This window comes from Bos taurus, chromosome 16, assembly GCF_002263795.3.
Source record: "Bos taurus isolate L1 Dominette 01449 registration number 42190680 breed Hereford chromosome 16, ARS-UCD2.0, whole genome shotgun sequence".
Classification (NCBI taxonomy): Eukaryota; Metazoa; Chordata; class Mammalia; order Artiodactyla; family Bovidae; genus Bos; species Bos taurus.
In genome coordinates, this window is record NC_037343.1 from 78905255 (window position 1) to 78929346 (window position 24092).

Sequence of the window (24092 nt, forward strand, 5' to 3'; positions counted from 1 at the left end):
CTGGGCGATGTGAATCGTCCTCCTCCTCCTCCTCTTTCATGTCTTATTCTTATCTTGGCTGTGCTGGGCCTTCACTGTGATGTGCAGGCTTTCTCCCCGAGGCACATGGATCTTAGTATCTGGATCAGGGATGGAACCCAACTTGCCTGCATTGGAAGGCGGAGTCTTAACCACTGGACTGCCAGGGAAGTCCTATCCAGGGTCATTCAAGTGGGGTCCACTGAGGACTGTCTGAGGCGCCTGTCCCTCCCACGAGCAAACGCTAATAGATCTGCTGATGACAAGTAGACCCATCTGATGGAGTACCTTTTCCTAGCAGCTCATTGATTGCAGATACTTTGCTTAAGCATTTCTCTGTGGCCTGAAACGTATTTGTCCAAATGCAAAGAAGGACTTTCAGGAGGGAGGGTGTGAATTCATCTGGTGACCGTTGGTGGTTTTCCTGGCTTATATGGTAGGTTCTCTTGTGTGGGAAAAAAAATGCAAAATAAAAAATAGTAGTGAGTTACAGAGTCATTTTTTTCCATTTCTTTTACAGGTAGATGACCAAATGAAGCTGCTTCAGAACTGCTGGAGTGAGCTCTTAATTCTCGACCACATTTACCGACAAGTGGTTCACGGAAAGGAGGGCTCCATCTTCCTGGTTACTGGGCAACAAGTGAGTGTAGACGCCAGAAGGAAAAAAGAAGTGTCTTTTTATTAAGCATGTGCAGGATGGCAGGAATTCAACTAGGTCAGAAGCTCTTTTGCGCTTTGAAAGGGATATATATTGGCTGCATATAATTTAGAGACGCTGACTTGGGGCGCCCTGTTCCCGCTCGGATGGTTACAGTGAAACTTGGCCCAGACTGCCACCCCTGCCGACCTGCTGGGGTTGCAAGTGGTGCTCTGAAGGGTCAAAACAATTGCTGAGTCGGGATTAATGGTTGGTACCTTGGGTTTCTTCCCCAAGCTTCTGCATGAATCTATCACACTTGTTTGTTAGCTATTAAAAAAAAAAAAAAAAAACTTGGAAATGATGAAATCTTGGTATTTTGGAATCATGTTGGTGGGAGAGACTGATTCAAATACTGTATGTCAATCATCTGTATCTTTGGCCTAAAGGCAGCCAAGTGAGAAGGAAAGGCAGTGTTCATTTTCAAGAGTCAGTCACTGTTTTTTTCTCCCCCCTTCCACCTTTATTTTTTTCTTTTTTTAATTGGAGTATAACTGCTTTACACTCCTCTGTTAGTTTCTTCTGTACAGGGAACTGAGTCAGCTGTGTGTACATATCCATCCCCTCCCTCGTAGGCACCCCCCCCCCCTCCGTTCCCCTCCCCTCCCGGTCATCTCGGAGCACCGAGCTGAGCTCCCTGCACTCTGCAGCAGCTTCCCACTCGCGATCTGTTTTGCACAGGCCGGGGTGTGTATGTCAGTCCCACTTGCTCAGTTCGTCCCACTCCCCCCCAGCCAGTCATTATCGAAAAGGAAGATGGAAACAGGAAATTGCCGTGAGGTCCTACTCCTTTACGAATGGGTATTTGTTTGGTCCACGGGTATTTATTGAGCATCGTGCAGGGCCCCTCGCTCACTGTCCTGTGGCTTCGGCATATATTAGTGACCAAAACAGAAAAGTAGTCAAACGATAAAGGGGCTTAACGCTTCAGCAGGAGAAGCTGACGGTAATCAATAATCCTAATAAATGTGAGAAGTCAAAGTGCTATTGAATTTAAAAAAAAAGGGGCGTGGGGATGCCGTGTAGAGGGGAATCAGTGTCCTCCCCTGGCGTGTTGCTGTGTGACCCACGGCTTGCAGTGTTAACGGGACGGGTTGGCTGAGCCTTATTCAGAAGGTGAGATTTGAGCGAAGCCTTGAGGGAAGAAAGACACCTGGCCTTCTGGACACCTGGGAGGAGAGAAAGTCTGCCTAGTGAACCTGATTCCAGCTTTACCGCGTTCTGGAATGTCCCTCCTGGTTCTTGGCCTCCGTTTTCTGTTTTCTGTGGGTTGTTAAAATGATGGGAGGGATGCAGAGACCCGATTAGTCCGGGGGGCTGCTGCAGGCCTCAGGACCCAGGCACCGTGATCTTTTACTTCCAACCATAAATGTTTATGTGCTGTGAAAGCCCGGCAGTGCATATTTGAAAGTGAAAGGCTGTTTCCACATCATTTGCTGAATTATAGATAAATCACATGTTCCCAATCAAGTTAAAGGCAAGCACTGTCTCAGAGTTTTTGCAGATCGGATCAGCCATCATCACTGCCTGGCCCCTGCTTCCTGCACAGCTCCTGAGAAAAAGGCTTTCTAGGATCAAGCCTCAGCGGGTTTGACTTCCTGATCTTTTGAATTTCCGTTGAGTGTTTCCAGCCTGTGACCCGGGTCTGTGGAAGGAGTGGACCCATTTTCAGAGCCTCGTCACAGCCTGCCTCCCAACCCCCTCCCTCCCGGGCCCCACGGGGAGCTACATTAGAAGAACAAGACTCAGCCCACAAATTAATTTGATTTCGTCCTTCCGAGTTCCAGAAATCAAATGGGTTTGTGCCGTTCTTTCTCAGAGCACTTCCATTCCTGCTCTTAGAAATGCTCCTCATTTCACGTTTCATTTTGCACTAAGTGCTGACCCTGGTAAAGGCAATTACCATGTAAAAAGTAGAGAAAGTGCCCTCTTCCTCCGATTTTCCAAACCAAGAATGATCAAGGAGTGGATGGCGTTTCTCATGTTCAGTATCAATTATTGCTACTTCGTGTTTTCCATCACAACGGAATTTCTTACTTAACCCTGAAGTTAGCTATTTTAATTCTGTCTTTTCTTCTGGCTTCTCTAAGGGTACGTTAAATAGCCTTTTTAAGCCAAAAGGAAAAAAATGATTGTCAGTAACATTAAGCATCGCCAAATCAATTCTACATATCAGTATTTAGCATCTTATCACTATAAGAATTCATTTCTTATCAGGATTTTTAAACCACATGCACACAAAACGTATGGCTGAAAGTGCATATATAAAATAGCAACAGAGGATTTTGAAGTGGTTCCACTTTTAAGTGTTTGCACATTCTCGCTAATGAACAGCCGCTGTAACATTTTCCTATGGGAAGGGCCTGCTGGCACCTTTTTCATTATCTTCTGTTATTATGTATCGTATTAAAAAGACAGGCATCTTCCAGCATCCAAGTCATCAAAAATTGCAGCTGTCAGAACGGAAAGCAATTTAGCTAAACCTGTTGCTCCCTTCATGATGAGCGGAATTTATCCAAAGGGGACATCCACTTACAGTATTTCTTCAATATCTCCCTTGAATTTAATGGGCACAAAGATTCCAGGTAAGGCAGTAATAAATTAATTTTACTAAGTACATAAAAGACAAGGCCAGCTGCTCCTGCGGTGAGTGCAAACTCCACATTCGACAATGAAAATATAATTATGTTTGTAATAAAATGTAAAGAAGTTGCAGATCTGGGCGCTGTTTCAGGAATAAATCACTGCTCCTCCTTCAGAGCTGTGTGATTTGATAAATTATCCTTGAAGGAGAGGTTATCAGAGCCCCCACTTCATGAGCATGTTTGAGCTCTCACATTAGCCTGCATATAAATATATAGCGATAAAGTTGTCGGTATGCCAATTGATTTCCCGAAGTCCACCTCGCTAGTTTAGAGTCCCGTGAAACCATTTCAGTTCCTTTCTCTTAGAGTGTGTTTATGTTTCCAAGTATGAAATTCTGACAGTTGAACTTATTTCATACCTATTTGATCTACATACACCTCACAAGTTTTAACTTACCCATCTTTTTAAAAAATGAATTTAGAGTCCTTTCAGTTACAGTGTACTTCATTTGCAACTATGAAGTTTTAGTTTTGTAACTTTCAGTTCAGTTCAGTAGCTCAGTCGTGTCTGACTCTTGGCAACCCCATGAACTGCAGCACGCCAGGCCTCCCTGTCCATCACCAACTCCAAGTCCACCCAGACCCATGTCCATTGAGTCGGTGATACCATCCAACCATCTCATCCTCTGTCATCCCCTTCTCCTCATGCCCTCAATCTTTCCCAGCGTCAGGGTCTTTTCAAATGAGTCAGCTCATTGCATCAGGTGGTCAAAGTACTGGAGTTTCAGCTTCAAAATCAGTCCTACCAATGAACAGTCCTACCAATGATCTCCTTTGTAACTTACTGCCTACCTATTAGAACCACACACATAGCAGAATTGAATTAACCCCATCTTAATAATAAAAAAGAATCACATGCTCAGTCTCTCAGTCATGCCTGAGTCTTTACAACCCTGTGGACTGTAGCCCACCAGCCTCCTCTGTCCATGGATTTCCCAGACAAGAATACTAGAGTGGGTCGCCATTCCCTTCTCCAGTAGCAACATACTTGTGGCTGACTTTGGTACACTCTCCAGGTGTAGGGCTGACTAGTGATTTTTTTTTAACGTGTTATGTGCATTCTAAGCTGTAGTGATGATGCTTTCAGCTGGTGATTCCAAGTTTAACTTGGCAATGTTGTCCCAGCTGTTCTCATTTCTTAACGACGATGGGAGTGGGTGGCCCCTTACTGTTATCCAGCTGAATACCTCGCTGAGAGGAGGGCACGAAAGGACGGGGCCTTTCTGAGGCTTCCACAGGCCCCACCCACCCTCCTGCTCTGCCCCGGGTTTCCCCCACCTCTGACCCTGGCTGCCATTCCCTCTTCTACCCCACTTTGTCCCTGTAGGATTTACATTCTTCTTATTAGGAGTAGTTAGACCCTGTGCAGTCCCCAAGGGATTTGGAGCTGAGCTACCCCTGTTTAGTAAGAAGAACGTCCTTGGAGTAGGAAGTTCTCTTGGCGGGACCTGGTCCAGTGAAGGTTGGGGCATCCCTGGGCGTGCCCAGCGGGTGACCCTGCAGTGGTCATGGCATCCTTCTGCTGGGCCTCTCTGCCTCCAGCTCAGGCTTCAGGCTGCCTGTGTGCTGGCCCTTCCTTTTACACGGTCTGAGACAGAAGCACAGGAGCACTTAGCTGCTGATGTGTGAGTTTAGGGGGAGAGGCGGGCACCTGGCCCAGGCGAGGAGGACGGTGTGGTGGGATGCGGGGCCTCCCGAGGACACGCATGAACTGGGGCTTTTTCATGCGCAGTTGACTCTCTGTAAACTGATTGACACCTTTGTGGGGGTCGTCTTTCCACTGACTCATAATTTTTCTCACTCTCGAAAAAAGGTTTCTGTGCACCCAGTATTCTCTAGTTAGAGCTGAAAATTCAACTCATCATATTTACACACACACACACAAAATCCATTCTGCCTTGTTTTTAATTGCAAATTCTCCTCGAGGGACTCGTTCTCCTGCTTAGGAGGCAGCCCTGTGCCTTCTCCTAGAGAAGCAAGTGCAGTCAATTATGGTAATGAAATGTCAATAAATATAAAAATTTAATACAATCTGCTCCGGGTGAGTGGCAGATGAGGACTTGCCTCCCAGACAAATTTGCTGCTGCTGCAAATATTAAATGCACCTAAAAGAATATCTGGCTGCCTGAGCGCCCGCCAGTGAAGAAGAGGATGGGGCGGCAGGTACCAGCCGGGCTCTCCCGTTATGCTGTAATTGCAGCAGCACAGCCGGTTCTGCCATTGACGGCCACCCCAACATCTTAACTTACTATTGTAGGTCAAACTTCAGGTGTCCCTGTGAATAATCTGAGATGGATGATGCATCTGCTGCTCCGTTTTTTTTTTTCTTTTAACGGAGAAGAAAATAAGCCTTTTTTTGTTTTCCAAATCAAGAAATTATTCTTCTCATAAATAAGATCGTTGTGTCTTTAGAGAGTGATGTATTAATAATCGTGTGAGGGTAGCTAGTTGTTGTAGCTTTTTAGAAAGCAGCAAACTAAGGAACTGCAGAAGGAAATGGCAACCCCCTCCAGTATTCAGTATTCTTGCCTGGAGAATTCCATGGACTGAGGAGCCTGGTGGGTCCATGGGGTCGCAGGGTCAGACACAACTGCGTCACCATCACTCACTCAAATCAAAGAATAATCTAAATGTGATACCTTCATCACCTGTAAGCATAGAGTCTTGAATGATGATTACTTTAAAATGAAATCTCTTAATAATTTTATTAAATAACATTTAAAAAATAAATAAACAATAAATACATCTCTGCCTTCACTTGCCTCATTAATTAACTTTGTATACACTTGGAATGTAGGCTGCCCAGGTGGTGCAGTGGTAAAGAATTACTTGCCAATGCAGGAGATACAGGAGGCGTAGGTTCGATTCCTAGGTCAGGAAGATCCCCTGGAGGAGGAAATGGCAACCCACTCCAGTAGTCTTGCCTGGAGAATCCCATGGACAGAGGAGCCTGGCGGGCTGCAGTCCATGGGGTCTTACAGCGTTGAACACCGCTTAGCGACTGAGCATACATTTAGAATGCCTCTCTGGATTCACTTTTTATGGACAGTGTATTTTCCTTTAAACTTATTCATAAGTTAACAGTTTTCATCTTAGGTGGTAATGGCATGTCACAATAGGAAAAAAGTCACATCCAACTCTTTGAGATCCCATGGACTGTGGCCCACCAGGCTCTTCCATCCATGGGATTCTCCAGGCAAGAATACTGGAGTGGGTTGCCATTTCCTCCTCTGGGGGATCTTCCCGACCCAGGAATTGAACCTGTGTCTCCCAAGTCTCCTGCATTGGCAGGCAGATTCTTTACCACTGAACCGCCTGGGAAGCCCCATGTATTGTATATACGTGTGTTTATATATATGTATAATTTATATATATGTATAAACTCTAAATAAACAGTAAATACGACAAACTTGCCAGTTCTGCAGGTGCAGTTTTCCTACTAACACGCCGCGTTCTGTGTTGCAGGTAGACTATTCCGTCATAGCCTCACAGGCGGGGGCCACACTCAACAACCTCATGAGCCATGCACAGGAATTGGTGGCAAAGCTTCGTTCTCTGCAGTTTGATCAACGAGAGTTCGTGTGTCTGAAGTTCTTGGTGCTCTTTAGTTTAGGTAAGGAATCCTTTCCTCATCCAAGTGACTAAATGATCCCGATCTTTGAGTGCCTTGAAGTCCATCCATGTTTTTGTTTTTCCAGAAGAGAAGAACCTTCTTTTCTAATCATGACACCTTCCAGCTTGATCGTGTTTTCCTGTGTGGTCCTGGCTGAGTTGTAGCTCTGTAGTGGGTGGACTGGGGCGTGGAGGAGTCATGACTGAAGGCCGTAACAAGGGGGTGACCCTGATAGAAAGCTGCGGCAGAGGGCCCGGAAGGGCACGTGGGCCACATTTGGGCCACCTTAGCTGCTCTTGGTCGTCTCTCTGTACCTTTTGCTTCAGCTTGCAAGCTACTGCTGTTTTTGTTCTTATGAAATATGGAGAGTAATTAAAAACTTGATTCTTAAATCTCTATCAGGATTAACTAGAGTATGTTTATAACCAAATACACACTAGGCAAGCATAAAAGATGATGGTTGTCAAGGGGAAAGGATGCTTCTTTAGGAAAGCTTTGGAGAAGAAAGATAACTAAGCAAGACAGATTAGCTAAATCAAGGTTCCCAGTGAGTCAGCTGAGAAAAATCACCACTGCTTGGAATAAAAAAAGGATTAAGGAGATGGATTTTTATTGACTTCAAAGGCACAGATTTTTCTGCCTGTCCCATACTTGATTTCTGTATTTTGTTGGCTTAATAAAGCCAACTTAAATAAACTTTTTGCCAAGTGCATTTATTACTTATTGGCAGACAGCTGAGGGAGGCAACTTCCCTTGAATGAAAAAAATGCAGAAATCAGATTTACCAACATATGTTTTTTCTTTAGTCTTCAGTTATAAGATAGTTGTGAATTCATATCCTAAGAAATAAAACAATAAAACACACTGCAAAGTAAAACAGATGTGTCTACGCTCCAGATTTGGTACTTTCGTTTTAAAATTCTTCTTGACAGCACAGCACAACTGTGGCTAATAAAGGCATAGTTTGAAGTAATAGAACCAGAGTTAATTTTTCACATGTAGTCAACATTGAAAAGAAAAGGAACATTTTCATATTTTGGAAAATGTGATAAATATAGCAAAAAGAAATGTTACTGAAAATTTGAAAAGACAACAGAATTTCATAGATGTAGTGTTCAAAGGTTTACCATGCCAGCCCTGGGACCTGTGTGGTTTCTGTATTAACCACAAGAAACAGGAGAGTTCTATTCAACCAAGTCTATGTCCCAAGAGCATTTTTTTTTTTTTAACGGAGAGGAACATATAGCATAGGCCTGCTTGCTGTCATCTCACTATTTATTCTGCTTTATGGCAAGATCTTAGTCTTTTCAACTCATGCATTTGATCAGTAATTAAATGAAAAATGTGGTAATGTGTGTGTAAGAAATCTTACAGCATCTCAGTGATAAAATATTTAAAGAGAGTCATCTCACTTCAATGGTATTTTAAATTAGTTGAAGAACTGCGTGACATTTGAAGATGCGGAGATTAACCATCAGCCATGTTTCGTTTTCATCACTTTTATCTTTCGTTCATCATTTTTCAAAATTATTATATTCTCTGCAAAATCCTATGGATGGGTGGTCAGGGGCGTGGGCCCGGGGTGGCGGGGGAGGGGCAGTTCTGAAGTGCTCTAAACGCTCGAACTTGACAGGTTATCCTCCTGAACCGTTGGCCATGCGTTTACCAGAACTGCACTCTAGTGAGTATGTTAACCGTTTCAGGATCCTGAGCATCAGGGAGTACCCAGTTGAATGTCCCTTAAAACTATTCTTGTTTGTGGCTTAAGGAAGAAAGGAAAGCATGGCTTTCTGGTTAGATGTAAACCAAGTCTGGCCAAGGGTTCATTTTTAAAGAATCATGAATAGTTTCGGGCCATAAAGTCCAAGTAGTTTCCAATCTCTGAATGGAAAACGTTAGTCCCCCTTAGAAACAATAAATAATCAATCTTTGGAAGGGATGTGGTAATTCACCATTGGGCACCCACGCCAGCCCCCAAAGCCTGTTGTACCCAAGATGGATGTGAGATCACATCAGGGCCTCCCGCAAAAGCTGACCCTGTGCCCCTGAGTCTGAAACCTGCAGTGTTCCTATCCCAGGTTTATTCCTGTATTGCTGTGGTCAATATCCCTTGAGATATTCCTATCTCAAGGCTCCAGCCGTGAGCCTCTGGGATCCTGGAGATGGCTGGGGCTCCATGTGGACTCATATGAGGTCAGGGGCGGTGTGGACTGAAAGATGAGGTGGGCTTTCCAGGTGGATGTGGTGAGAGTAGGTGTGAGCCCTCGCAGGTCCAGCCTCCTAAGACACAGGATGCCACGCCGTGCAAAACACGGGAGGCAGGAGGGCAGATGGACTGGGGACCATCAGGGCACTGGCAGGGGATGTGGCTGGAGAGGCAGGCGAGAGGCACTGCCTGAGCTGAGCACTTCCTGTCCCACCACGGGGATGCAGTGGCCACCAAAACTGGGGACCACAGTCTTCATTCTGCAGAAAGTCTGGATTCTTTTTAAAGGGTTGGAGGCGTGTCACTGAAGGAGATTTGCCTTCCCTGTAGCGACGTGGAAAGTGGACTAGAAACTGTCTTCAGTGGATTTAACGAGCCTTGAAGACAGAAGTGCAATAGGTATGGACATGTCACAGGGCACAGACCTCGGGATGTGACTGATGCAGAGGAGACGCTGGGACGCATCTCGGTTTTCTGGGCTCCTCACCCAGAAGAGGAGATTCGACAGGAGCATCCCCTGACTGATTTCAACCAGTGTGTTGGCCGTTCAGTCATGTCCGACTCTTTGTGACCCCGTGGGCTGACCCCATGGGGCCCACCAGGCTCCTCTGTCCGTGGGATTCTCCAGGCAGGAATACTGGAGTGAGTTACCATGCCCTCCTCCAGGGGATCTTCCTGACCCAGGGATCAAAGCTGGGTCTCCTGCATTGCAGGAGGATTCTTTGCCGTCTGAGCCACCAGGGAAGCAGCTAGGCTTCTCCTAACAGTTGTCCTACACTGAAGCTGAGTCCTGATTTCATGAAAAGCTAATGACGGAACTAAAGTAAAAGCTGCAGCTGACCAAAAGTCTTCCAATCTGCTACCTGAATTTTTCCCCTTCAAATTGTGTCCATAAGCAGACATCAGTTGATTACGCTGGTTTAGAAAAAGAAAAAGTGAAAAAATGCCCTGTCTTCCAGGATATTTCTCTGTGTGTGATAGAGTAGGCTCCAGAGTCCCAGTCTTCGCTGGTTATTTTATTTTCTTAAAATCCTATTACTTATTTATTTTTTCTTTTTCTCACCTAACTATGCTCAGTTGTGTCCAAGTTTTTGCAACCCCATGGACTGTAGTCCCCCAGGCTCCTGTGTCCATGGGATTCTCCAGGCAAAAATACTGGGGTAGGTTTCCATTTCCTCCTCCAGGGCATCTTCCTGACCCAGGGATCAAAGCCACATCTCCTGTGTCTCCTGCATTTTCAGGCAGATTCTTTACCACTCAGCCACCTGGGAACCCTTCTCACCTTACTATGAGATAACATAATTTGCATCCGTGGAGAGAATTCTTAATTGTCCAGTGCAAACTGATGCCCCAAGAGAGGCCAAAATAAAATGTTTGTTTATTGGCTTGTACTCCCACCTTTTAAAGAGGAATCGAGGTTGCTGATGCCGTTTGCTGTCAGCCACCAGGACAGAGGTGACTCTCACAGAGGAGGAGGTAGGCGTGTGGAGTCATGATCCCAATACCGTCTTTACCGCGTGCCTTCCAAGACCAGGAGACCGGTCCCATCCACTGCATCACCTGAAAACACGTGCAGAGCTGCGAAGGTCCGAGCTGAGCTGAGAAGGTCACCTGGCCTGTAACTGCCGCTTCCTGGATAAGGTCGTTGCATGGTCCAGGCCAGCAGGGGCGTGAATGTGGTCTGAGAGCTCAGGGCAGTATCCCAGCTAAGAGGTCACCCTGGCCGGGATCTTCTCTGCCTCGGGGCTCCGTGCCTGGACTTGGTAGACTCCTGTTCGATCCCAGGTGGCAGGAGAAAATAGACACATATTGCATCCCATCTCGTCTGGTGTGTGCCCTTGACTGTTGTGAGTCATTCTCTTGTCTGGTCAGTATTTCTAACAGCACTTTTTCATACTCAGCTGAGTGGAAGAGATGGTTTCTTCTCTTTGAGACGATTTCCCTGACCTAAAAAGTTGATTGGGGTTAGAAGTTGTCCTTTATTTTTCTCTATATCCCAGGTTTCATTGCTTGGTACACAGCAGGGACTTAGGAAATGTCACTGATAAAGTAGATGCATCAATAGAGTTCAGTTCAGTTCAGTCACTCAGTCATGTCCGACTCTTTGCAACCCCATGAATCGCAGCACGCCAGGCCTCCCTGTCCATCACCAACTCCCGGAGTTCACTCAAACTCACGTCCATCGAGTCAGTGATGCCATCCAGCCATCTCATCCTCTGTCATCCCCTTCTCCTCCTGCCCCCAATCCCTTCCAGCATCAGAGTCTTTTCCAATGAGTCAGCTCTTCCCATGAGGTGGCCAAAGTACTGGAGTTTCAGCTTTAGCATCAGTCCTTCCAAAGAAATCCCAGGGCTGATCTCCTTCAGAATGGACTGGTTGGATCTCCTTGCAGTCCAAGGGACTCTCAAGAATCTTCTCCAACACCACAGTTCAAAAGCATCAATTCTTCAGTGCTCAGCCTTCTTCACAGTCCAGCTCTCGCATCCATACATGACCACTGGAAAAACCATAGCCTTGACTAGATGAACCTTTGTTGGCAAAGTAATGTCTCTGCTTTTGAATATGCTATCTAAGTTGGTCATAACTTTCCTTCCAAGGAGTAAGCGTCTTTTAATTTCATGGCTGCAGTCACCATCTGCAGTGATTTTGGAGCCCAAAAAAATAAAGTCTGATACTGTTTCCACTGTTTCCCCATCTGTTTCCCATGAAGTGATGGGACCAGATGCCGTGATCTTCGTTTTCTGAATGTTGAGCTTTAAGCCAACTTTTTCACTCTCCTCTTTCACTTCATCAAGAGGCTTTTTAGTTCCTCTTCACTTTCTGCCATAAGGGTGGTGTCATCTGCATATCTGAGGTTATTGATATTTTTCCCGGCAATCTTGATTCCAGCTTGTGCTTCTTCCAGCCCAGCGTTTCTCATGATGTACTCTGAATACTCAGCTTTATTTTTATTTTTTTAGAAACTACTTTTATTAATTTTTGCTTTATATTAGAATATCATTGATTTATAATGCTGTGTTAGTTTCAGGTATACAGAAGCATGATTCAGTTCAACTTATTCAGTTTTAAACTCAAGGCAAAGCCTCTACCGAAATAGTTTGTGATCTGTATAATAGGAGGTATTTCAGTCAGAAAGTTCTGTCTAAGTGCTTAGTTGAGTCAGGCGTGTCCAACTCTTTGTGACTCTATGGACCATAGGCCGCCAGGTTCCTCTGTCCAGGGATTCTCCAGGCAAGAATACTGGAGCGGGTTTCCATGCCCTCCTCCAGGGAACCTTCCTGACCCAGGGATTGAACCCACGTCTCTTATGTCTCCTGCATTGGCAGGTGGGCTCTATCTATCCAAGTGCAGGTTAATTTTCAGAGACTAGTTTTTCCAAAGTACTCTCTAACAACTACCTCCTCACAATTAAATTCTTTTTTCTTTAACTGAAGTGTAGTTGATTTACAATGTTCCAGGTGTACAACAATGTGATTTAGTTATAAGTGCACAGGTATATTTTTTTTCAGATTCTTGTTCAGCATAGCTTGTTACAGGATATTCACTGCAGCTCCCTGTGCTGTGCAGTAGGTCCTCGTTGATTTCCCTACTTTATGCCTAGTAGTGTGTGTGTGTTAATCTCAGACTCCTAACTTATCCCCTGCACCTTTCCCCTTTGGTAACCATAAGTTTATTTTCTTTGTCTGTGAGTCTGTTTCTGTTTTCTAAGTAAATTCATTTGTGTCCTTCTTTTCAGATTCCACATGTAAGTGACATCATGGGCTTCCCTAGTGGCTCAGACAGTAAAGAATCTGCCTGCAGTGCAGGAGACCCAGGTTCAGTCCCCTGGAGAAGGGAATGGCTACCCACTCCAGTGTTCTTGCCTGAAGAATCCCATGGGCAGAGGAGCCTCGCAGGTTACAGTCCGTGGGATCTCAGAGAGTTGGACGTGACTGAACAACTAACGCTGACTAACTAAGTATAAGTGATACCGTGCGCGGCTCGTCTTTCTCCGTCTGACTCACTTCATGTAGTGCGATAACCTCTAGGTCCGTCCATGTTACACAATTACATTCTTTTCTATTCCCAGTTTGCATTCTCCTAGGGTACGTGGAGAGCTGTTTACTTATAAGCTCTCAGGGGAAGCTAAGTCGGACACGACTGAAGCAACTTAGCAGCAGCAGCAGCAGCAGTAACATTAGAAATAATATCAGTGGCTAAAACCAGGTGGTTAATGCCTATCTGTTCCAAGCAAGTAAATGTGAGACGGTAGGCCTTCAGCCCTTGTTCACGAACGTGGCTGAGGACGGCTGTCCTTCTCGGGTGGACACAGTCGTGTCTCAATCCATCGTGGCAGCTCTTAGCTTCGCTCCAAGCGTCCAGGTGTTGACTGGGGTGCTGCTCATGAGTAACACCGCACGGGGAAGAGTCACGCTCGTGAGGGCGGACACCCCAGCGGAGGTGGGTGGTGGGGCCATGTGATGACTCGATATGAAATCCCCGGCCTCACGGCCGCCCTCATCCAGCTGCCCGTCCCGGAGGAGCACCGAGTGAGCAGAGGCGTCTCCTTCATCCCCTGGCTCGGCTCCTCCGTCCCGCGGGCTCAGCACAACCCCTGCACCTCCGGGCCGTCAGGCACAGTGTCTTAAACACCAACGACCGTCCAAGCAATTGCTGAGTGTTCAAGAACAAAACAGCATTAGTGTGGCCTGATCCATGGTCAGAAGGGGTTTTGACGGTGGCTGGGTAGTACCTTCAGGTCCGAAAGTCATTGAAAAATTACAATTTGAAAAGCAAGATATTTCTAAGGCCGGACAGAGTGGTTTTCTCCTATCTGTGTGGCTGCCGTAAGCTCTGCAGCCTGACCTGACACCGGGGGCCGGCCGTTGTTCTCGATGAGGTCAAGGCCGCCGAGCCCCCGGATTAACCAGCTCTCCAGCCCATGAGCAGGGGATGTGTATCTGGTTTGCTCCAAGCTTACTCTTGAACATATAGTAGGTTTTTAAGAAATATGTATTGCGTGGTTCACAGATGAAAGAATGCTTTTGCATCCAACTTCTGGGTTAAAAAGAAAGGGGTGAAACCTGGTGAGGGAAGGGATAAAATGGAATATTGGCGTTGACATACACACAGTACTATGTATAGAATAGACGAGCAACGAGGACCTTCTGTATAGCGCAGGGAGCTCCTCAGTACTCTGCAATGGCCTATGTGGGAAGCAATCGTAAAAAGAGAGGATATATATCTGTGTATAGCTGGGCTTTCCAGGTGGCTCAGTGCAAGATCCACCTGCAGTGCAGGAGACTCAAGTTCGATCCCTGGGTTGGGAAGATCCTCTGGAGGAGGAAATGGCCACCCACTCCAGTATTCTTGCCTAGAGAATTCCATGGACAGAGGAGCCTGGTGGGCTGCAGACCATGGGGTCACAAGAGTCAGACACGACCTGGAGCGGCCGCATGTATGTAACCAGCTCACCATGATGTGCGCCTGAAAATAACATTGTAAATCAATCACACTCCAATAAAAGTAAAAAATATTTATATAATAAAAAAATTTTTTAAGGAATAGAAACTTGAAAAAATTAGTTTTAAAAAATATACAAAGTTTCAAGGCAGGAGGCTAGAAAATAGATCCTCTGGATACATATTAGAGAATTTGACATCTTTTTATTTTAGAAATAAAGGATCTAAGTCTTCACATTGTGAGTGGAGTTCTTGTTAGGAAAGTAGAGACTAAACAGAATCTTCTCCTTTGGGAATAACATAGTCAATGAAGTTAAGGACCGATGCTCAGTATTCAGGTTCTGTTGAAACGGCGGTGCTAAGAGGCTCAGTGTCAACATGAGCCATAGAAGGAGGGGGCAGGAAGGCGTTTCTCCTCTAACGTTAACAATAAAGTACCCTCAGGACTTCCCTGGTGGCCCAGTGGCTAAGAATCCACCTTCCAACGCTGAGGACCTGGGTTTGATCCCTGGTTGGGGACCTGAGATCCCGCATGCCGCAGGGCAGCTAAGCCCGAGCGGTACAACTGGAGAAGCTTGCGTGTTGCAGCAGAGACTCAGCACAATTTTAAACATTTTTAAATGCCTTCAAGTGGGTAAACGTCTTACTGTCCCCCTTTCATTTCGTGTTTAAAAGAAGACCAGGTAGTCTCCCCCAGCATTTTAGGCTCAGAGCCACATCTGGAACTGACAGCCCCAAAGCTCGGTCTGGCACGACAGACTCTTCAGGGACCTATGAGCTTATCAGTGAATGTTTCTTAAACGCTCCCTACATCCTAAGGCACCATCTCTACAGACAGAATGATGAAGAGAATCAGGACTGTCATCTGAAGAATATGGACCAGGAAGAAGACCAGACTCTCTTGGGTAAAAGCAGGGAACTGCTTTACATGAATTTCCCATTTTTATTGACTATACTAAGTAATTGCAAAGCTTTTCACTCCCCTTGGTTTCTGTGTGTGTGTGAGAGAGAGAGAGAGAGATCGTATGTCTGTGTGCACTCTGGGCTGAGGATTTCAGCGAGCTTGTGGAAGGCATTGTGTCGTAGCCTTGGTACCTCCCTCTCGAAGAATCCCTCCTCGTAGTTTGTTGCTGTCTCAGCTTTGCCTCTTTTCTTGACCGCGAACCATACCTTAGCAGAGCCGCATGAGTGATCCCAGGCTTTCAGAACTCATGTGTCTGCTTTGTATCCCCCTGGACTCTGTGATGTTCACAGGAGACGATTAGCCAGAGTAGCTTGATGGTCGTTGTCCTCTTGCCCGTTGGTCATCAGCATCAAACACTCTAAACAGAAAAAGAGGAGGCTAGGAGATTCAGGACGTGACGCTCCTTGGTGGGGAGGCAAATTAGGACATTCTATCTTCTTGCTTTACTAAAGGGTCCACCCTGACTCTTGCAATATGATGTTGATTTTGTTAATAGTAAATAAAATCACACTGTGCTTTCTAGCTTGAGACTGTGGACGGTGAGTTCAGTCTTTTGGGTTAAAGAGACGTATTTTTGGTCACTGGTTTTCCCAAAGAGCTTATTCTTTGATAGGATGGATTTTCTCTTGTTTTTGTGTTTTAAATCTTGTCCGGTAATTCTTCTGCTTGGGGCTTTTAAATGAGGGTTTATTCTTGTTTCCTTCTCCTGCACACACCATTTCTCCTCCTGGCTTGCAGTGTCAGAACCTGGCCAAGATGCATGGTCAGTGCTCCCCAGGGAGCAGGTGGCAAAGAAAAACGCCAGGAGGGAGACGAGCCCCGTGCAGTCAGAGCCTCTGTGCAGAGCTCAGAAAGCTGTCACCAAAGGGGACTCGAGTCACTGTCAGGACCAGATTGTTTATCTATGTAGATTTCATTTGAAATGAGAGCGTTCTAATGGGCCGGGAATCGCAGAGCAACTGTTGCTCTCAGATCCCAATTAACCAGAGGCCACAGGACTTGCAGGGATAGTCAACACTGCGTGGTTAAGTGGCGCACAGGCAAGGCCCACGTGTCCCCGGCCCGGCGGCCCTAGCGGTTCGGTGCTGGCCTCCCTAACCGAGGCCGCTTCTCCTTCTTCACTGCTGTCGCTGCTGGATGGGAAAGACCACCGTGAAGCCATTGCCAAGGGTGGCGTGTGCCCTCCTGTAATAAGAGAAGACCGCCCCCCTGCACGCCCGCCTCCTCCCCTCTACTCGGTGTTTGCGGCCCTCAGGACAGACCAGGGTGTGCGCTGGTTGCTCAACTGCATTCCATTCACCAGTCCCCGTCCAGAGGTCACTGAGGCATCAGCGTTCAGTCCTGCCTCCTGCAGGGAGGAGACAGTTCTGCAGGATCCGGTGATGACTGGTGAGTTATGGGACGTTGGGTTGTTCTGGCCTGGGCTGTGCCCCCATGCCCTGCTGACCCCGAGCTGGGCAGCCTTGGCAGGGGGCACACGTACGGACACAGCAGAGGCCCCATGCTCCGCCCCCCGACTTCTAGACGAGTCTGGGAATAGTGACAGCCACCTTTCAAGGAGGGGATGCCAGGAGAGGAGCTGCAAAAGAAAGAGCTTGTTTTGCCGGCGTCTCCAGCAGAGGCCCAGCAGCTTGCTGGGTTTGAGGGGTTTTGCCTTTGGCCTGTGCGCCCCTGTTGAGTTGGAAGGGGCGCTGGAAGGCGGGTGAGAGCACAGTTCTAAGCAAAGCCACAGGAACCAACGGAAACACAAAACCCCCTTTGCTTTTTGGCAACATTAAATCTAATTCACGGAAGTGGCCCAGACCCAGCAGATTCGACGACAGTGGTTAACGCTGCGTTTGCAGCGCCTGGAGCAAAATGAACTGTGCTCTCTGTCAGTCAGACCACGACGCACGGGCGTTGGGTCAACTGCGGAGCAAACCCACGGCCGACCTGGGTCGTGCTGCTGGGCTCAGCTCACAGCCTCGGTCCACCGGGGGAGCTTGCGAAGGCTGGAAGCCTGGCAGACCTCCGCACGTGTGCATCCCCCTGTGCGTCTGAATATTAATTCAGTTCTGAAAACAGGCACAGCTGTCTGCAGGTCACAGAACTACTTATAAAGTACCTGAGAAAAAGATGGAACAGCAAAAACCAGTTTTCCATGATGTGGTCGTTGGTTTTCCTGAAGCTGGTCTCAATATTTGCCTTGTTGTAGCCTTCCAAACCCTCACCTGTGTGCTAGAGCACGCGTGCACACGCACACACACGCCATCCCTGACCGGTGGGTATATTCCCCTCACATCGTTCCCCAAGTGCACTCTTAAGTTGTTCCTTGTGAAACTTAAGGGAAAGAGGGCTCCCGGCTTCTTCCTACAATTAGCATTCCGTCTCAGTTTTTCCCTTTTCGTGTATGATATTATAATTTAGAAAAACACTCACCAGACACTTTCTAGATCTCCACAGGATTGCCCGGCTGATGGAGATGCAGCGGAAGGTAATGCTGGCAAATAAGCATTTCCTAAAATTTATGTAATCATTTGAAATTCAGAAAGGATTGATTAGCATTCAGGAGATGCCCCCGCTCAATATTTACACCATAGAGATTTGGCAGGAGCAAATAATGGCACATAAAGTTGATGCTTGTCTTAATTAAATGCGGTATAATAGGTGTTGTGTGGATTTTTTTTTTTTTTTTCTTTCAGTGAGCAAAGCAGTTTAGCAATGAGCAGATATAATTCATTTTGGAGTTCTAAGTTTGAGCTGAATCGATATGAATTTACAGCCGTGGAAGAAGTGATTATCATTTGTTATCTCCTGGTGCAAGAATATAATTGCCTAAATAGCATTTATTTAGGCATATTTCTGAATAGCTTATGCCTAAAAATATTTATCATTTTTTAGTTGTTCACACTAATATTGTCATTTTGCTAACTGCTGCCGTTTAGGGAGATGATTTTTCAGAGTGCAATTGGCCTGGCAAACGGAGTGAGCAGGGAGGGAAGTGGCGGAGTGCGTGGGGCATTCTGCCCAGGTGTCTCTTGCCTTGGTCCTGCCAGCTGCTCTGTGACGACCCCAGGACCAGCTGTCTTAGTCTAGACTCAGCAGAGGTTAGTTGGTTAATGTGGCCAGTTCAGGTCCGCACACTAGTTAACTCCAGACCCCTCGGGGGCATTCCAGAATGGAGCCAGTCTGTCAGTCACGGCTGAAGCACGCGTAAACCTTTTTCCTATTTGACTGATAAAATCCAATCTTGAGTTCTGGGTACATTTGGTTTTTGTTGTTGTTCAGTCACTAAGCCGCGTTTGACTCTTTGCAACCCCATGGACTGCAGCACGCCAGGCCTCTCTGTCCATCACCAAGTCCTGGAGCTTACTCAAACTCATGTCCATCGAGTCAGTGATGCCATCCAACCATCTCATCCTCTGCTGCTCCCTTCTCCTCCTACCTTCAATCTTTCCCAGCATCAGGGTCTTTTCCAGTGAATCAGCTCTTCACATCAGGTGGCCAAAGTATTGGAGCTTCAGTTTCAGCATCAGTCCTTCCAATGAATATTCAGGACTGATTTCCTTTAGGATGGACTGGTTTGCTTTAGGATATTTGGTTAAGACAGACCAATTCCAGCCAGGAACCAAGAGGAAATATAAAAGATAAAGGCTTTTCATCGTTTTGAAGCATTAAATGACAAAACACACCAAGTGCCTGCTACGTGTAAAACCATTGCACTGGGCCCTGTGTCTTCCCACAGTCTTTCCAAAAGGAAGGAAGCTTCCCATCGGACACAGAACCCAGGGACGCCGTTGCAGAAAAGGCCTTCCCTCGACCGCATACCCTGATGCCATGGCTCCCTCCCTGCCTGCTTCGTTCCTGGGACCCACATCACATGCCACACACGTGGCCGGCTCACCAGCCCTGTCGTGTCAGTGAGAAGGCCTTTGTCAGCCCTCACGTGGTGTGAGTGACCACCCGCAGAGGCAGGAGGAGCGGGAAGCCGGGCGTGGGGTCCAGTAGAACCTCTGGAGGGGACCCTGTCCTGCACCCTGAGCTGCCTGGATTTTTGGCAGAAACTGTGGGCCTGCCCCCCAAAAAGACACTGAATCCTAGAATTATACGCATAAAAGACCCTGCACTGAGTCCAAGGCCAAGCCCAGGCGCTTCTCCCCAGATGGAGAAATGGGCCGAGCAGCTCAGGTGGCCCAGGCCCAGGCCCATGGGCTCAGTCTGAACTGACGGGTTAGACTCCGCACACAGGCCCGGATTTCAGTAATGGCTGCGTTACTGCTTTTGCAAGATTTCAAAGTTAGACGGAGCTATTTCTCGTGTATCTTTCTTAACGAAATCTAAATTTCTTGGGTATCTTTCTAACAAAATCTGTCATCATTCCAGTTCACAAAAGTAGTTTTCCATGAAACTAAGGGGTGCTCATTGCCTTTTATTACACTCCTGGTGGCTCAGACGATAAAGCATCTGCCTGCCATGCGGGAGACCTGAGTTCGATCCCTGGGTCGGGAAGATCGCCTGGAGAAGGAAATGTCAACCCACTCCAGTATTCTTGCCTGGGAAATTCCATGGACAGAGGAGCCTGGCGGGCTACAGTCCATAGGGTTGCAAAGAGTCGGACACGACTGAGCAACTTCAGTTTCCCTTTTCCCTCTAATACCTGCAGTCATCATGCAGAACTGTTTTTATTTAGAAAGTACTCCTTCTATATAACATAACGTTACAAGTGGTTCAGAAACTGTGGCTGACATGCCCAAGGCCACACAGCTTGGAGTCTAAGAGCCTGTGACCCAAGCCAAGTTCTCTAATCCCAGACCTGTGGTCATCCATCTACACCCACAGGGAAGGTAGTCTTGGGTTCTGGGTCTAAAGTAGGAAAGGAGAGAAGGGGGAGGTGTTTGCCTGGAAAATCCCATGGACAGAGGAGCCTGGTAAGCTGCAGTCCATGGGGTCGCTAAGAGTCAGACACAACTGAGCGACTTCACTTTCACTTTTCACTTTCATGCATTGGAGAAGGAAGTGACAACCCACTCCAGTGTTCTTGCCTGGAGAATCCCAGGGACGGGGGAGCCTGGTGGGCTCCCGTCTATGGGGTCACACAGAGTCGGACACGACTGAAGTGACTTAGCTTAGCTTAGCTTACTACCTAGGCAGGGAAGGCTGCAGGCTTGAATCCACATTCCTAGGCAACTTAGCTCTCCTGTTTCCCCATCTGTAAAATCGAAATAATAATGGTCTCCTAAAAGCGCTGTTGTGAGGGCTAAATGCAATCATTATTATGAAGAATTTAGCTCAGCACCTGGTCCAGGGCCCCAGTAAGGTACCAATAATTATTAATATTGTTTAAAGCATCTCTTTTACATCAGCAGAAGTCATGTAAGTGAAGGTCCCTTATTGGGAAATGCCTCTTTCCAAAATGTAATCTCTGGTGAATAGATTATATGGAAAAGATCTTCCTCGTGGCAGCAGAAACTACTCTATTAATTCAGCACCAGGAGATAGTTTGAAATCTTCCATCTACTAACCCACGGCGCCATGATTACCTTGGGTATTTTGAAATGTGCCAGAAGAAGCAAATTCAAGCCACTTCGCTTCACTCCGTGTGCCACAAACCTTCAGATTCCACCGAAGGCACACGAAATAAGCAACCGGTCCTCTTTCTAAGCTGCTGGAGCCCGAGTCGTGATGTTCTGACCACGCAGAGGAGCTGGGTCAACACCTGCTCTCTACAAAAATGTTCGCTCCAGGAGATTCAACATTTCCCTCCAATTGTCTAAGATTATCAATGCTCTGTAGTTAACTTTACCTAAAAAGGTTGTAAGTTCTTCTTTCAGACGTATTGATACTTGGTCTCTCACAGCTTCCAGTATACAAACTGAAAGATTTCACTTAGAGAAAGAAAGCAATTTCTTTTGGAACAAAAATCCTGGATAACCTTTTCCCTCCAAGGGAGTCGTTGGAATTCACAAACTGAAACCTTTCAGAGAAGTTAACTTTGTTCTTTTGTGAACACATTTTAAAATAAGAGGAATGCTTTATTAATAACAATTATTAATAGTGATTCTGAGATGGTGAGGGACAGGGAGGCCTGGTGTGCTGCAGTCCACGGGGTCGCAAGGAGTCGGACATGACTGGGTGACTGAACAACAGTGGGAATATTAACAGATTCTCCCCCCTTTTTATATTTTTGGCTTCAAACTCAAGGGGCTCAGTGAAATAGGAAAAATGCATGTTTTAAAATATTTTCGGTTCGGAGTCCTGGGTTCTAGAAGCAGGTCGGGCTGGGGGTTTGGGACGCCCAGGCTGACGCTGGCAGCCTCCTGCATGACGTGCGTCTCCCTGGGGCTTCCTCCGCCTCCAGTGTAAACACTGACTCCGGGGTCTGCCTCGCGGGTGTGTGCCGTCACCCTTCACGTCTCAGGTCAAGATCACTGACTCCGAGGAGTCCTCCTTGTCTCCCAGACGGGCTCATGCTTCCTCCCCTGGATTCCTGTTGCTTTCATCTCCACCAACCACCGTGTTCCGTCATTGAACTCTATGTCCCGAATGCAACTCCAGTCTGTTTTTCATTCTGCATTCCTGGTGCTTAGCGCCACGCCTGGCAAGTCGTTCACATTGAAACCAGTACTTGCCTAACGAGTGTTCTCAGTGCTTAAGCGTGTAAACCATAAGGCTCTCTGTCAATGCTTGTCATTTAGGATAATGAGGACTCGTTCTAAGTGGACCAGTCAGGAATCTGGAGGATGTCTGATCTTCTACATCTTTCTTGGAACAAGAATGGATTACCTGCCGGACCTCCTCCTTGGCTAGGGAGTCCCCTCCCCAGTGTCCTGCTCAGGACTGCCACGCGTGGTTTCTTTCACCCAGGGCTGCTTTCTCCTGGCCCGTTTTAGGAAGTGGGTGGCAGATTTTCTCAATGCAAAGTCAAAGCACTGTTGACATTTCAGGACACTTAGCTTTCACACTGACTAGCTTTTAATGCGAAGGCACATCTGGTGTCCAAATCCCTACCTTCCAGGTCTTTATTGTGAACAGGATCGCACGATTTATCAGATATGGTAAGCTTGGGTCCTCAGCAGATTCTCCGTTTCCTACTATGGCTAGTTTCAAACTCAGAGGACCGGGCTTAGCAGAGCAGGAGAACAGGAAGTAGAGATGGAAAGACGAATGTGTATGCGTGTTTTAAAGAATTACCAAAATTAAAGTTTTATCATAAAAGTCTTTAGTACATTCCTGATACTCCTAGCCTGGAGTTTTAGTAATTATCAATTTCTTTTAAAATTAAAAAAAAAAAAGTTAGTGTCTTTATTGCTTGCTGCAAAAAAATTATGGGGCGAATTGCATAGCCACGTGTTCTGGCATTTGTCCAGAACAACCCATATCAAGAAGGACTGGGTCCGTGAATACTGTAACAGTATCGTTTCTAATTATAACTTCAGGGAACTTCCTCTCTCAAAGGGGTAGCTGCAGAAACTGAACTCGGAGCTTGCAAAAGAATGGAGGCTTTTAGGATTAAAAAGCATCTTCATTTACCCTTTCTGCTCCGTATTTTCTAGATTCCCATTTTGATTCTTGTGGCTCTAGAATCCTTCCTAAATCCAGAGCCTGGATCATCATTTTCACTGATCCATAGATGTCATTGTTTAATGTACCAGTCTGTTGACTCATTCTCCAGCTGTTGGACGTTTATTACAAACCACGCCATGCTGTGCTGCTCAGTCGTGTCAGAGTCTTTGCAACCCCATGGACTGTGGCCCGCCAGGCTCCTCTGCCCGTGGAATTCTCCAGGCAAGAATTCTGCAGTGGGTTGCCATTTCCTGCTCCAGGGGATCTTCCTGACCCAGGGAAATCAACTATATCCCAATATAAAATTAAATCATATTTTTAAAAATACTGTGAAATCCAAGATACAAGATTACTAGAGATTAATAAGGTTGCTGAATATTAACAGTAAACTTCTTGAGTTGCTAATTTAGTTGTGGAAATACGTCACTGGTTTGTGGAGAATTCTTCAAAGTACACGTGAGCTGTCAACAGCCCTCCGTGTGTAAACAAGAAAAAAGGGGGAGCTCTGCTTTCTGTCTCGCTGCTCAGTGGCCCCGTTGCTCGGATTCACCTGGTGGGGCTACCGCAGGAAGTGTGTGCGGGCAGACGCAGGACAGTGTTCTTGGCTTATTTGCTTTAACTTGATACAGCGGTGATGTTAACAGCCTGTGTGAGTGGCCGTCAGTAGGTACCATGGAAACGTCCCGCCCACCTTCGCTGCTGGGTACTGGAGCGCAGCTAAGGCAACTTACGATACGTTCAAGGTCTAGTGCTCTACTAGTAAAAAGATCTCATGGCTTTTAAATATTAAATAAAATCAAGTTAGAACGGTGGATTAACAACCGCTTATTCAGCTTGCTGGGAGAGGTGCAAAGCATGCCCTCCCTGTCCATCCTGTGAATCACGGCTCCTGGGGCACTCAAACCACCCCAGGTATTTTCAGTACTTCCGAAACTCCATTTAGAAACTGTACACTTACCTGCAGTG

General features: G+C 46.6%; 1 protein-coding gene across 10 annotated transcripts in view; it reads left to right on the forward strand.

Annotated features, from left to right (window-relative positions):
* Positions 1–24092, forward strand: part of NR5A2 (nuclear receptor subfamily 5 group A member 2) — a 128287-nt gene that overhangs the window by 76309 nt on the left and 27886 nt on the right. For 9 of the 10 annotated variants that reach the window (XM_005217382.5, NM_001206816.1, XM_024976442.1 and 6 more), the window contains 2 exons: positions 539–658; positions 6826–6973. In XM_005217382.5, the coding sequence (XP_005217439.1) occupies positions 539–658; positions 6826–6973 (268 nt within the window). Of the gene's footprint in view, positions 1–538; positions 659–6825; positions 6974–7058; positions 8530–24092 lie in introns of those variants that run through there. The other variant, XM_059875488.1, reaches the window with a different exon arrangement.